Source organism: Pogona vitticeps, chromosome 4 (genome assembly GCF_051106095.1).
Source record: "Pogona vitticeps strain Pit_001003342236 chromosome 4, PviZW2.1, whole genome shotgun sequence".
Taxonomy (NCBI): Eukaryota; Metazoa; Chordata; class Lepidosauria; order Squamata; family Agamidae; genus Pogona; species Pogona vitticeps.
Window position 1 is genome coordinate 2811848 of NC_135786.1, and position 12388 is coordinate 2824235.

Genomic DNA, 12388 nt, shown 5'->3' on the forward strand with positions numbered 1-12388 from the left:
AGAATATTAACGTTCGAAAGGCAGCTGGACCAGATGGAATCATGGGACGAGTTATTAGGGGCTGTGCTGCAGAATTAGCTGGAGTTTTTACGGATATTTTCAATCTATCCTTGTTGCAGTGTTCAGTCCCCACTTGCCTGAAGACATCTATTATAGTGCCAGTCCCCAAGCAGTCAGCTGTGGTATCTCTCAATGATTATAGACCAGTAGCTTTAACATCTGTTGATATGAAATGTTTTGAGAGATTGGTGCTGGATTACATTAAGGCTAGTCTTCCACCTTCTTTGGACCCATGGCAATTTGCATACAGGAAAAATAGATCTACTGATGATGCTGTGTCCATTGTACTCCATACTGTATTGAGCCACTTAGAACATCAGGGAACTTATGCGAGGCTGTTGTTTGCGGATTATAGCTCTGCTTTTAATACCATTCTACCAAATAGGTTGTTTTTTAAAATGATCAACCTGGGATTACCTCAGGAGATCTGCATGTGGATAAAGGATTTTCTGACAGATAGGCCACAGTCAGTAAGGATGGGATCTCACTATTCTTCTACCCTGGTACTAAGTACAGGAGCTCCCCAGGGCTGTGTGCTAAGTCCCTTCCTCTATTCCCTGTACACACATGATTGCACCCCACTGTATAACACCAATGCAATTATTAAATTTGCGGATGATACGACAGTGGTGGGGCTCATAAATAAGAACAATGAGTCTGCTTATAGAAAGGAAGTACAAAGGTTGATACTTTGCTGTAAAGAAAATCATCTCACACTTAACATCAAAAAAATTAAAGAACTCATAATTGATTTTAGGAGGAAGAGAAATGTACATTTACCACTGTACATAAATGGTGAGGAAGTGGAGAGAGTTGGTAGTTTTAAATTTCTGGGTACTTACATCTCAGAGGACCTCTCATGGACTATAAATGCCAACATGCTAATGAAGAAGGCACAGAAGAGGCTGTATTTCCTGAGAATGCTTGGCAAGTTAAATTTATCTCAGCATTTACTTCTGTCATACTATCGTAGCACCATTGAGAGTGTCCTAACCTATGGCATTCTGGCATGGTTTGGGAGTAGCTTTGTAGTGGACAAAAAAGCTCTACAGGGAACCATTAAAATTGCCCAGAATATTATCGGGCTCCAGCTACCAACCCTGGATGACATCTTCACATCCCGCTGTCTAAGGAAATCACATAGCATCCTGAGGGACTCTTCCCATCCTGCTTATAACTTTTTTGAACTGTTACCATCTGGCAGAAGATACAGAACAATTAAGGCTCGGACCACACGTTTTCTCAATAGTTTTTATCCCAGAGCTATAATTGCAATTAATAATGAGCTTAAAGACCACCAGTAGTGAATAATTAGTTGGACTGTGTTACTTGGCCTGCAGTGTAGATGTTTGTATTTTTAGTGGGGGACTTTTAGTGGGTGGGGAGTGTTTGGGAATTTTATGTGTGTGCATGTGTCTGGTCTCTGGGTGTCTGTCTGTGAATTTCTTTGTATGTGTATATACTTACAATGACAATAAATTAAATTATTAAATTTATTATTATTATTATTATTATTATTATTATTATTATTATTATTATTATTATTATTATTATTATTATTATTATTATTATTATTATTAAAACAACAGCTTAGTTTTGTAGAGAGGGGAGGATGAAATTTTCCAGTTTAGACCAGCGCAGGCACTGTCTTTACCCGCTTATGTGAATTCACAGAGGTCCACTTGAAGGACCATGGTTACAGGTAAGTAACCTGTCTACATTATGTTGGGTTGTATTTAATAGGTACTGGACTTACTTTTGCCCATAGTAGTCTTCAAAGAACCGCTCCTTCCACTGCTCCGTTTTCTTCTCCTTTTCCATTTCCTGCCTTATGCGAACCTGCATTTCGTGAGTGAACTCCCCTGCAAAGAAAACGAGAAGCCGATACAAAGATCCGGACCCCACACCTGCATGGCAGGAAAGTGCATGGCGTGATGACTGATCCAGGACCCAAGGGGGAGGGGAGGGGAAGTCTGTGTGTTCTACTGGGTGGGCTGCCAAGGTCTGAGCAGGTCTTATTCATACCAAAAGATGATGAGGTGTCAGCCAGGGTAAATCATTTCAGAAAAAGGTGCTTTAATGCTGTCCCTATACTCTTACGTATAAACAGCTCCTTGACCTCATGAAACCTCTTGACTTCTTACAAAATATAAGCTCAGGGTTTCAGAACAAGTATTTCAAAATGGCAAAAGACGGGTCTCTTGAGTTTTGCTGATGTTTTCTTAGTTCCTTGTGCTTATCCAGAAGATAATTTGTGCACTGTTTTTTAGGTGCTAAAAAAATAAAATAAAAAATAGGTGAAAGGACTTTGAACTATATAGACTGCTACAAAGACACAGACAGACAGGGTGCGGCCTCCGAGTGGGTGCCCACCAGAGAAGGCGGAGCTGGAAAGTGCCGGGAACCCATCGGGCTGAAAAACGAACTGGCACAAACCAGTGGTTCGTGCCCATCTCTACCCACAAGCACGTGCAGTGTTTGCTGAAACAAGCTAAGGAAGTCACTGTGGCGCTACCACATGCCATTGAGGACAACCGAAGTAAGACGGCACACCACCTTGTTTTGGAAGACCGTTGCTGCTTAGGGAGACTTCCAAGGGCAGTGTTTTTTTTAAAAAAATCCATTCCTCCCCCAGCAGGAAACCACGTGCCAGAGGTTTTTACTTCCTTTGCCACGGATTTTTATAGCCCCCTCCTAGAAACTAGGGGAGAGTATGCAACATGCCAACGGAGGTTCTGAAGCTTCGCAGAAAAGATGGGGGACACGAAACGGCTCTGACACCCAAACTGAGCAAGGGAGGAGTCAACCTCTCTTTCAAACAGGAATTCCTGCTGCTTCAGAACTGTGCGCGCATACACAGACACAGACACACACACACCCCTCTTCTTTTAGAACAGCCAAAGATCTCCTTGCCACCTACCATCCGCCAGTCGTTCCCTCCAGCTCTGGGCCGCAAGGGCAAAGAACTCATTATTCAGAGCGCTTCCACTCAGCCTTAGCAATCCGTCTGCCCCCGTCTGAAAGAGACAAAGCGCACCACATGGGAAGCGTGCAGCAGGCACCAGAAAGAGGGGAAGAGAGGCTTGCCGGAATCCCTACCTGCCTGTCCACTTCAGGAAGGAGGAGCAAGAGCTGCTGCTGGAATGGCAAGGGCAAAGCGTTGAAGGTCCTGAGGTTGATCAGGGCCCGGAGGTTGGTGTTGACCAGGATGGAACCTGGTGTCTCAAAGTCTATGTCGTCTCCTCTGTTCCTCTTCATCTGTCCTGCAGCTCCCAAAGAGCCCCCATGAAAACAGAAGTGTTTACACAGCGAACAGGGAAGAAAAACTGCCTGCTCTCCAGACAAAAGAAGACGCTCTTCTCAAGCAGGTTTCTAAAATCACTGTAACCTGAGAGGAACACAAGATGAGAGACAAGGGAAAGGCAGCCCAGAAAAGGACTGGGCTTCTTTTCCAACAGTCTCTCTATCTACCAAAACATGGTCAGGTTGGAGAGGACAATTCTGTAGCAACAGAAACAGAATTTCTGAAGAAGATGGAGACCAAGGCCAGTGAGTTAAACAGCTTCACTGCTGAGGTTAATGGCACTTTCTAGAATTAATCCTAATAAATTAATTTTCAAACCTAATGGCTAGTATCCTTTTGCGTAGCTTCACCTGTGCCAGTGGTTCCCAGCCTTGGGTCACCCAAGAAGCCTTCACCACAATCTGCACTGGCTGGGGTTTCTGGGAGCTGCAGTCCGAGAACACCTGAGTGACCCAAGGTTGGGAACCATTGAGCCAAGCAGCCCAAGAGATGTCACAATTAGGTTGCTGCTAATTAAAGTGTTCCTTTTTTATTGTTGGCGGAGGGGGGGGGAGAGTGCAGCTTTGTATCATTTCCCAACATTGCAGGGCACTGGATTGGCTGCCAGTCAGGACAAGGTCACATTTTAAAAAATCCTTGACTTGACATTTAAAGCCCAACGTTCTTCCTGTCCTAACTATTTAGCAGAGCGCCACGGCATGGCCTAGGCCTCTCAAGAGGACTCGGCCCACGGATTCTGGATGTCTGTGGGTTCCCCCTTGGACTAAGGTGGGGCCAGTTTCAGCCTTTGCCCCACTGTCCCACCCGGCTCTACAGCCGTGGAATTCTCTCCTCCGGCACCTCCTCCATATGGGACCAGAGCGGGACAAACTCACATGCGGCTTGAAAACCTATTTGTTCAACTTGGGGTCATTGGTGTTGGGTGCAGAGAGAAGTAAAAGCAACACATGTATTTGTCTTTGAACTTTTTAGCTGTTTTCCCTCCACCATTTGATTAATTCTTCTTGATCACTTGCTTATTCTGAGGATATATAAATATACACACACATATACCAGTGCATACACACACACACAAACATGGAACACAGCAACCTTAATGGTATGTATTGCTATATCATTTTTAAATGATATAACAGTACATAACATTAAGGTTGTTGTGTTGCATGTTTGTATATCATTGATTTTATTGGGATGTGCTCTGGTGTAAAGCACAATGATTATAATATAATATACAGAAGACACAGAGTTTCTATTCCACTCTTCACAGAGTTTCAGAGACAGCTTAAAGCAGAAAAAACTACATATTTAACCATCACAACCTTGCCTCATATTTATTTAAAAAAAATAATCTTCAAAGTAGAAGCTAAATGGAACACAGTACAAACTGGTTTCAGATAGTGTCAAAACTACACATGAAAAGACTACCAAAATAGCAGTCTTCTTAGAAGAGGAAGCCTGATGCAATTCCAGAAGGGAAGTATTCCCAGTCAGCGGAGAAGATCCTGTTGCTTAACCATCCAGAAGGGAAGTGTGAAAAGAATGAGACTCCACAAACAAGAATTTAAAACCAGGCATCCCTTTAAAGCAGCTACCAAAGAGATGAGCCTAGAGAGGGAGATTGGCTATCTGCGCCTACCTCCTGAGGTCTTTCGGAGTCCTCGGAACAGCTGAGGCGGGTCTCTGGCCATTTCCGTCCTGCTGCGCAGACTGCTACCGCAGAGGGCCGAAGAGCTGCTGCTGCTGCTGCTGCCGCCACCCTCGCCACCGGCCTGTCTCCCTGGAAATCCTGAAAAACACACACTCATAAGCGGGAAGAATCCCACCGGGCAACAGGAGCTACTCCCAATATTCTCCTGCACAACCCCCCATACTGCCAAGCCCAATCTCCTAGCTAGGGGTTCGGGGCCCTTGCGGCAGCTCAGAGGTGCTAGATGAAATCCACCATACGGAGAGGAGGTTTTGAATCACTGTTGTGATCCCAACCTTTAACGGAGAAGATGTTCTCCCAAAAAGGGGGTTGCTTTTTGGGTCTGGAATGAATATGTGGAAGATATCCTAGGTGAAACAAAGGTGGTTCCCAAGTTCATTCGCCTTTCAGTGCCGCAAATGCAGCTGATTCTAAGAGCCAAGCTGTATGAAATATTTCTTTTTATAACACTGGGGTGGGCTTTCCAATCAGGCTAAGTGCGGATATCAGTGGGCTTCCTGTAAAGATCAGTGACTATTTCTCCCTGTTTGCATAGGTAAGGATGCCACAGATTACAGGGATGTATAGATTTTCAGTGAGATACCCTAACGTAGTTTCAGTGAGACACCAAAACGTAGTTTTGGAAGAAGTAGCCATATTAGTCTGTACAAGCATCTGGTATTTCATCCTGTATGTCTTTTTATTCCATACCTCCAAACAAGTGGACGTGACCCATGAAAGCTCACATTAGAACTGATTAGTTAGTCTTAAGGGGCCACCTGCTTTTGTCTTGCTTTGTTCCGGTTTTCCCTTTGGGTATACCATATAGGGTAGCCACGCAACGAGAATTAAGTGAAAGAGAACAAGAGAGTCTGAGCTGCTCAGGACTGTGCAAAGAACAGGATCAGAAGAAGGGCTTTCCTGCCAAGACATTGACCCTTTCACTTATGGTGGTGGATAATACTTCTTCTGTTTCTTTGTGTGGGTTTTTTCTAAATAACTGGACTAAATGAAATCAGGGAATGGGAACCCAAAGGCTAGGAGACAGAAACTTTTGCTTAAAACATATTTTTCAGAAAATCAAATTCGGTACAGTACTATATATATAAGTTTAAAAGAAAATTCCCCCCGTTAGAAAAGTTGGTAGGTAACAAGTCCCAAAGGAAAATTACTGTGGGTGGCACGCGGGAGCACCAGGGAGAGCAGTCGATCTGGAGTGAGACAGGAGAAACCAAAGTCGAGGGTTGAGTCAGCAAGTAAGAGGAAAAGGACATCCACTCACCCGATGATGTTTCCATATGTGCACCATTGACTTTCAGGGGTGTCAGAACGACACGCGGAAGCATCACGCCAGCCTTTTTCTTCTGTTTGCTTGCCTATATGTAAGAGAACATCCAAAGAGCAAAGTAAGGGGGAAACACTAGCAAAGCTTCAAGGGACAAGCAGCCTCTCTTGTTGGCAAGGTTTCCATATCGTCCATCCAAACATATTATTTATAACATAGAATCACAGAATAGTGAACTTGGAAGGGGCCTAGAAGGCCATCAAGTCCAACAACCTGCTACAGAGGAATACAAATCAAAGCAGATCTAACAGGTGGGTTGTCTAAGTTTCCCTTGAAGGCCTCCAACGTTGGAGCCCTCACCAACTCCCGAGGTCACAGGTTCCACTCTCACACTGCTCTAAGAGTTAGGAGGTTTTTCCCAATATTCAGCCGAAATGTGGCGTCCTGTAACTTGAGCCCATGGTTGCGTGTCCTGCACTCTGGGATGATGGAGAACAGATCTTGCCCCTCCTCTGGATGACAACCTTTCAAATGTTTGAAAAGTGCTATCCTATCACCCCTCGGTCTTCTTTTCTCAAGGCTAAACATGCCCAGTTCTTTCAGCCTTTCCTCACAGGGCTTGGTTTCCAGCCCCCTGATCATCCTTGTTGTCCTCCTCTTAATTTATTCCATGACATGAGATGTCAGGCACCAGCTTGGGAAAGAGGTGGGGAAAGGCAATTCTTGAACTGGTCAAAATTCTCTGAGCTGTAGAAGTTTGTTCCGGGGTCCAAAATTCTGTGTCCTGTGCTGCTTATGGCAACTATGGTTTTTGAATTGGCAGTAGCCAGGAAGAGAGGAGTTCGTTCCCATAACTGCAGGATTTAAAACATATTTGGAAAGCAGTGAGACTGCAATTGCTTTCCTAGAAGTTCCAGATCTTCACACCTCATTAAATTAGGTATAATCATTCTTCCAATCTGTTTCTATAATCGTAGAAGAAAATACATGGAGGGAAATACTAGCCAAGCAACAGAATTGGTTAAAAAAAAAGAGGGTTTAAAAAAAAATACAGAGCAAGTGCAGCATTCCCTAAAAGGGTTCCTTCCAATTCAGTTTGACAACCATGTCCATCATTACCAACCACTGTAGCCACTGGCAATGGTGGCTGGGGATGATACAGATCTGGAGGGAACCCGATTAGGGAAGTCTATTATAACAGATAGCACAGCAAAGTACACACATGGTGCAAACAGAATGAATATCTGTTTATAAGATGTCAAGTCAAAGCAGTCTTAAATCTGGAGCAACATGCTCTATTCTGACCCCCTCCAGTTTAAGGAGGATGTTGAAAAACTAGAGCAGGCTCAGAGAAGGAAATGTGGGTGGTTATGGCACGTAAAACACATCCTGAGAGGAAACGTTGAAGGGACTGGAAATGTTTAGCTGGAAGAATTTTGTAGTGATGATACCATGAGAACAGCCTCCAAATACCTGCAGAGTTGGAGCACAGAACAGAGCCAGAACTAATTTGCTACAGCTCAAGAGGCCAGGACTAGATCAATTAGGATTTAGCAGTCCGACATTAGACAAACATTTCTGGATAGCACCAGTCACTGGGAGACGGCTTTTCTTCTCTGAAGACCTTCAAGTAGAGGCTGGCCTGACACCTATTGGGATCCTTCCACCCTCAAGGCTACTTCTACCTCCCATTCCATGACACCTTAGTCACAGCAACATCTTTAAATGTATGTTATCAAGAAGCAGGGAAAGAAATCATAATGATCTGTGCCAGTGACTCTCAACCTTGGCCCTCCAGGTATTCTGGACTCACAAAACTCCCACTTGCCATGGGCAGAGATTCTGGGCACCGACGTCTGAAACATCTAGAAGGCGAAAGGCTGAGAAACACTGAACCTTTGCTGTATGATGGCACCAAAACAAAAAAAGCCCTTTCTTCATCTAGGTACACAAAGGTCCCTCAAAAGTTGGGATGCGGCAAAGGTGTGGAGCCAGTCCAATGGCTATTGCTTAGATGTCTGGGCAATGTTTCTTCTCATTCCCCGCCCCTCACACACATGACTCCACTCCTACCCCCCAGCCCCCCACAGGGGGTTCCTTCCCAGCCAGAACCAAAGGGACTGGAAACTATTGCTGTGGGTACACGGAAGAGGAAGATTCTGAGTGAAATTATAAAGTAGCAGCAGCAACTACGTCCAACTACTGTACACACATTGTGTTCACTCATATTCCCCCTCACCCACGGATCTGGGCAGCTCTGAACACAAGAGGAGAGCTAAGAAACTGAACACAGCCACAATCTAGATCTCTTTCTGCTGCACAAGCACTTTTTTCTGGGCTGCTCCTTTGTATACAGGGAATCCAGTATTCCAGTTCGAATCGTTCAGAAAAGAGGGAAAGATCCCAAATCGCCAACCTTGAAGGCTTTCAACAAGAGTCTGAAGAGCCAAGCAGTTCTGCTGTGCAGCAACTGCCCTCGACCTTCTCCACGCTGCATCATCTGCTCTTGTGCAAGAGTTCCACAATCAACGGGCCAGGACTGCCCCACCGCAGACTCACTGAAGGCTCAATGCCCTCTGTGACCAGTAGTAAGGGAAGGACTTGCTGCTTAGTTATAAAACACAATAACAGGCCAGCCAGGTGTGCCTGCAACGCTCTCCCTTCCATTCCACCTGGCTTCTGTTATGGAGACATCTTAGATTTATTTCCTTTGTTATACAGAAAACGAATATGTTACACCTCTACAGAACTTTCAGAGCACTTTACAAAATAGAACACTTCAGGAAATAAACCCTGAGACAGCCAGGAACATTAGCTATAAGCTAAAGGTAGCTAAAAGAAGCAGAGAGGTGTTGCCTGTTTCAACCTAAGACTATTACCCTTCCCCTACTGCTGGTTCTACGTGTTCTTCCTACCTGTGAGACTGCTCTGTTGCTCTCCCGAACAGCAGACCCGCTCTTGCTCTGAGGCTCGGTGGAACACGAAGCATTTGAGGAGGTTTCATCTAGAGACACTGGAGAAGATAAACGTTGTGTCAACATCCTTTGAAGAAACAAGAAGTGGAGGATCTGGGCAAACAGATACTCACCATCATTATCACCACTCACAGTACTGGCAGCTTCGTTGGAGCCGCTGCTTTCAGCATCCACAGTGTCATCTAGATCTTCTCCCTCAGGTGCAGAGAGATTTCGAGACCACGGCACGGCGTCTTTCTGGAAGAAACAAGCCAGTGTTGAATGGTCTATGAGAAGCCACAACTGATCTTCAAAAGCCAAAGGGAAGATCCCCATCAACACTACTAAATCAGGGAAACCCTAATGCTCAAGACTTCATTCCTGAGTTAGCAAATCCATAAACCTTGATCCAGGTGCTTTGGTCTGCTAGGATAAACAGCAATTTCTAATTGCTGAAAATGGGCTGTACATCAGGGTGGGTCTTTTGCCATTTCTTGAATACTACACTGTGTTTATGAATGTGATGGACACTGAATTGCAAGTTAGAGAGATTCACTGAAATGAGAGTATCGACCCCAATGGCTGATACAGAAGAAATTCTAGACCAAAGACCCTATCATGTGGCAGGTGCCACATTCATGCAATATGCATCAGCCAGCGAAAATGTCACTCATCCCTGGAGTAAAGGAAAATATATCTGGTCTTACCTTGAGAGTGAAAAGGCTGATGCGCCCAGGAAGCTTGTGAAAAAGCCCATCACAACTCCTTGAATTGGAGTGAAGCATTGCATTTAGGCAGGCCAACGGGGATGTGCCACTGAAGAAAGAAATGCACACAATAACTGCCAATAACTGACTCAAAGCCACACTGCCTCACAATGAGCAGAAAGACTGTGGCAAATCATGCTAGGATTCAAACATCATGATATACATAGCAAGTTTGTAGGAAGATTTTCAGATAGTCTAGACCTGACACAAATACCACATCCTGTTCATCAACTTCCTTGTACTCAGAACAATCTACTAATGAACCAAACATCTATTTCAGGATCACTGATTGTTGTTGTTTTCAGCAAATTACTGACATGTGCCATTTCCTTCCCTCATATCATATGACAGATAAAACATTTCCAACCATCCAGACAGGACATCTTCTAATAAAGGGGTCCCAAATATTTTTCAGCACCTGGGAAGGAGAGAAGATCTTCTAGCCTCCATTTAGAACAAGCATCCAAACTATGAAATCATGTTCTTTAAGTTTCTTCCATAAGGGTTTCACTCCTACATATGTCATCATTGTGGCTAAAAAACCCTGAGCTCCATTCCTTATTGCCTTTTTAAAATTATGCCTGTAAACATGACTGCCCCTGGAGATGAGAAAACAGTTCTAAATCTAAAGATGACACAGTTCATATAAACAAAACTCAAAGCTGTTCTAAGCAAGCATTTCCATCTTGGATATAAAAATCTCAAAATATTTTGAATGCCTCCAAGATACTCCAAATCATATCTTTCTACAAAAGAAAAATCATAGCCGTGTATCTATTTATTACAGAAAACGCTTGTCAACTCTCACCTTGAAATCCAAAAAGACAGCAGAAGATTTGCAGCCACAAGAACTATGTTTTGTCCTATAAATCATTCTTGCAAGACACCCAGAAACCCAAGTTATATTTTGTAGAACACCAACACTTATACTGTTTAAAGTTTCTAGAGCCTTTGTATGGCACATCTTTATACGGGAAAAAAATCAACTGGTCAAACTTGTTCATTCCTGTAAATAAAGCTGCCCCCAACTGACATGAAACAAGACAAGCTTGGGCTGAGTTGCTAATTAGGGAAACTAATCAAGCCACAAGTCCCTTTGCTAAGCAATGCTCAATCGTTCAATGATTTGAAATCAGCAATCTACGCTCCATGTGGATGGGAGCGATCTGAAAAACATGGGGCAAAATCCTGTTCATGCAAAGTTACACAGCAGAAGCAAATAATGTCATCAGCTGGCACTAGTAACATTTAGTTTAAACTGTTTAAAAGTTTCCTCCCCCCACTTTTTTTTTAAGGTCCCAAGGCTCCACAAAACTACTTTTTTGCTCCGGGGAAGCCTTTGGGAGTGTTGGAATGGAGGAAGCCTCTGAAAGTTAAAAAAAATCACAGTCAGATTGCCACTATCAGGATTGGAACTGGCAGCGGCGATCTGGCAGCTTTTTTTTTTAAACTGTTAAAAGGCTCCCCACCCTCCATCCCAAGGTTCCCAAAGGTATTTCCCCAGGGCAAAAGGGAGCCTCATAACCTTAAAAGGGAGTACAGGAGCTTTTAATGGACTTCCACCAGGTAACTTTAAAGTCAAACATGGAACAGGATTTTGGCAAACGTACAGTGGTGCCTCGCAAGATGAGCGCTTCGTTTACGACGAAATTGCATAATGAAGTTTTTGTGATCGCAAAAGCAATCGCAAAACGATGTTTCCTATGGGGTTTTTTAGCCTTGCGATGATCGGTTCCCTGCTTCGCTAACCGATTATCACAAAAACGACAATTTCCAACAGCTGATCAGCGGTTTCAAAATGGCCACCGGGTAAAAAAAATGGCCACCCGCTGTTTTCTGGGATGGATTCCTCGCTGCACGGGCAGCGAAAATGGCCGCGATATGAGTTTCAAGCCCATAGGAACGCATTAATCGGGTTTCTATGGGCTTTTTAAAATCGCTTTACGATGTTTTCGTTCTACAGCGATTTCGCTGGAATGAATTAACATCGTAATGCGAGGCACCACTGTATATGTGGCCTCCCAAAATATCTTTTGACAAAATCCCTCAACCAAGGGCTCCAAACAAAACTACTAACGGGGTGAAGAGGGAAGTCCTCTTAAAGACTGGCTACATAACAGTAAAGCGTCAGCAGGGAGATGTGCTGTGACATGCAATCATCCAAGTGTTCATAAAGGATAACTGTTGAGTAGTGATGACCCAAAATTCCTCCTCTTCCTTTTGACAAAACAAAAACAGACAGCAAACAGCTTCGAAAGAATCCCGCCAATTCAGGAGAAGAAGCCTTAAAAGGGGCAATTGTTGTTTTTAATCTTTTTCTTTTTAATTAAA

At 43.9% G+C, this 12388-nt stretch overlaps 3 protein-coding genes across 5 annotated transcripts in view; 2 read left to right on the forward strand and 1 right to left on the reverse strand.

The window, feature by feature from the left end:
- The window catches only part of LOC144588812 (uncharacterized), an 856730-nt gene that overhangs the window by 448475 nt on the left and 395867 nt on the right, over nt 1-12388 (forward strand). The window lies entirely within an intron of this gene.
- Nucleotides 1-12388, forward strand: part of LOC144588813 (uncharacterized) — a 398202-nt gene that overhangs the window by 200313 nt on the left and 185501 nt on the right. The gene's annotated exons all lie outside the window — the stretch shown is intronic.
- The window catches only part of ASXL1 (ASXL transcriptional regulator 1), a 44179-nt gene that overhangs the window by 7880 nt on the left and 23911 nt on the right, over nt 1-12388 (reverse strand). For 2 of the 3 annotated variants that reach the window (XM_072996603.2, XM_078392249.1), the window contains 8 exons: nt 9998-10106; nt 9425-9548; nt 9252-9349; nt 6334-6427; nt 5001-5150; nt 3160-3329; nt 2981-3077; nt 1817-1922 (listed from right to left, as the gene is read on the reverse strand). In XM_072996603.2, coding sequence (XP_072852704.2) covers nt 1817-1922; nt 2981-3077; nt 3160-3329; nt 5001-5150; nt 6334-6427; nt 9252-9349; nt 9425-9548; nt 9998-10106 — 948 coding nt within the window. The remainder of the gene's footprint in view (nt 1-1816; nt 1923-2980; nt 3078-3159; nt 3330-5000; nt 5151-6333; nt 6428-9251; nt 9350-9424; nt 9549-9997; nt 10107-12388) is intronic. The other variant, XM_072996604.2, reaches the window with a different exon arrangement.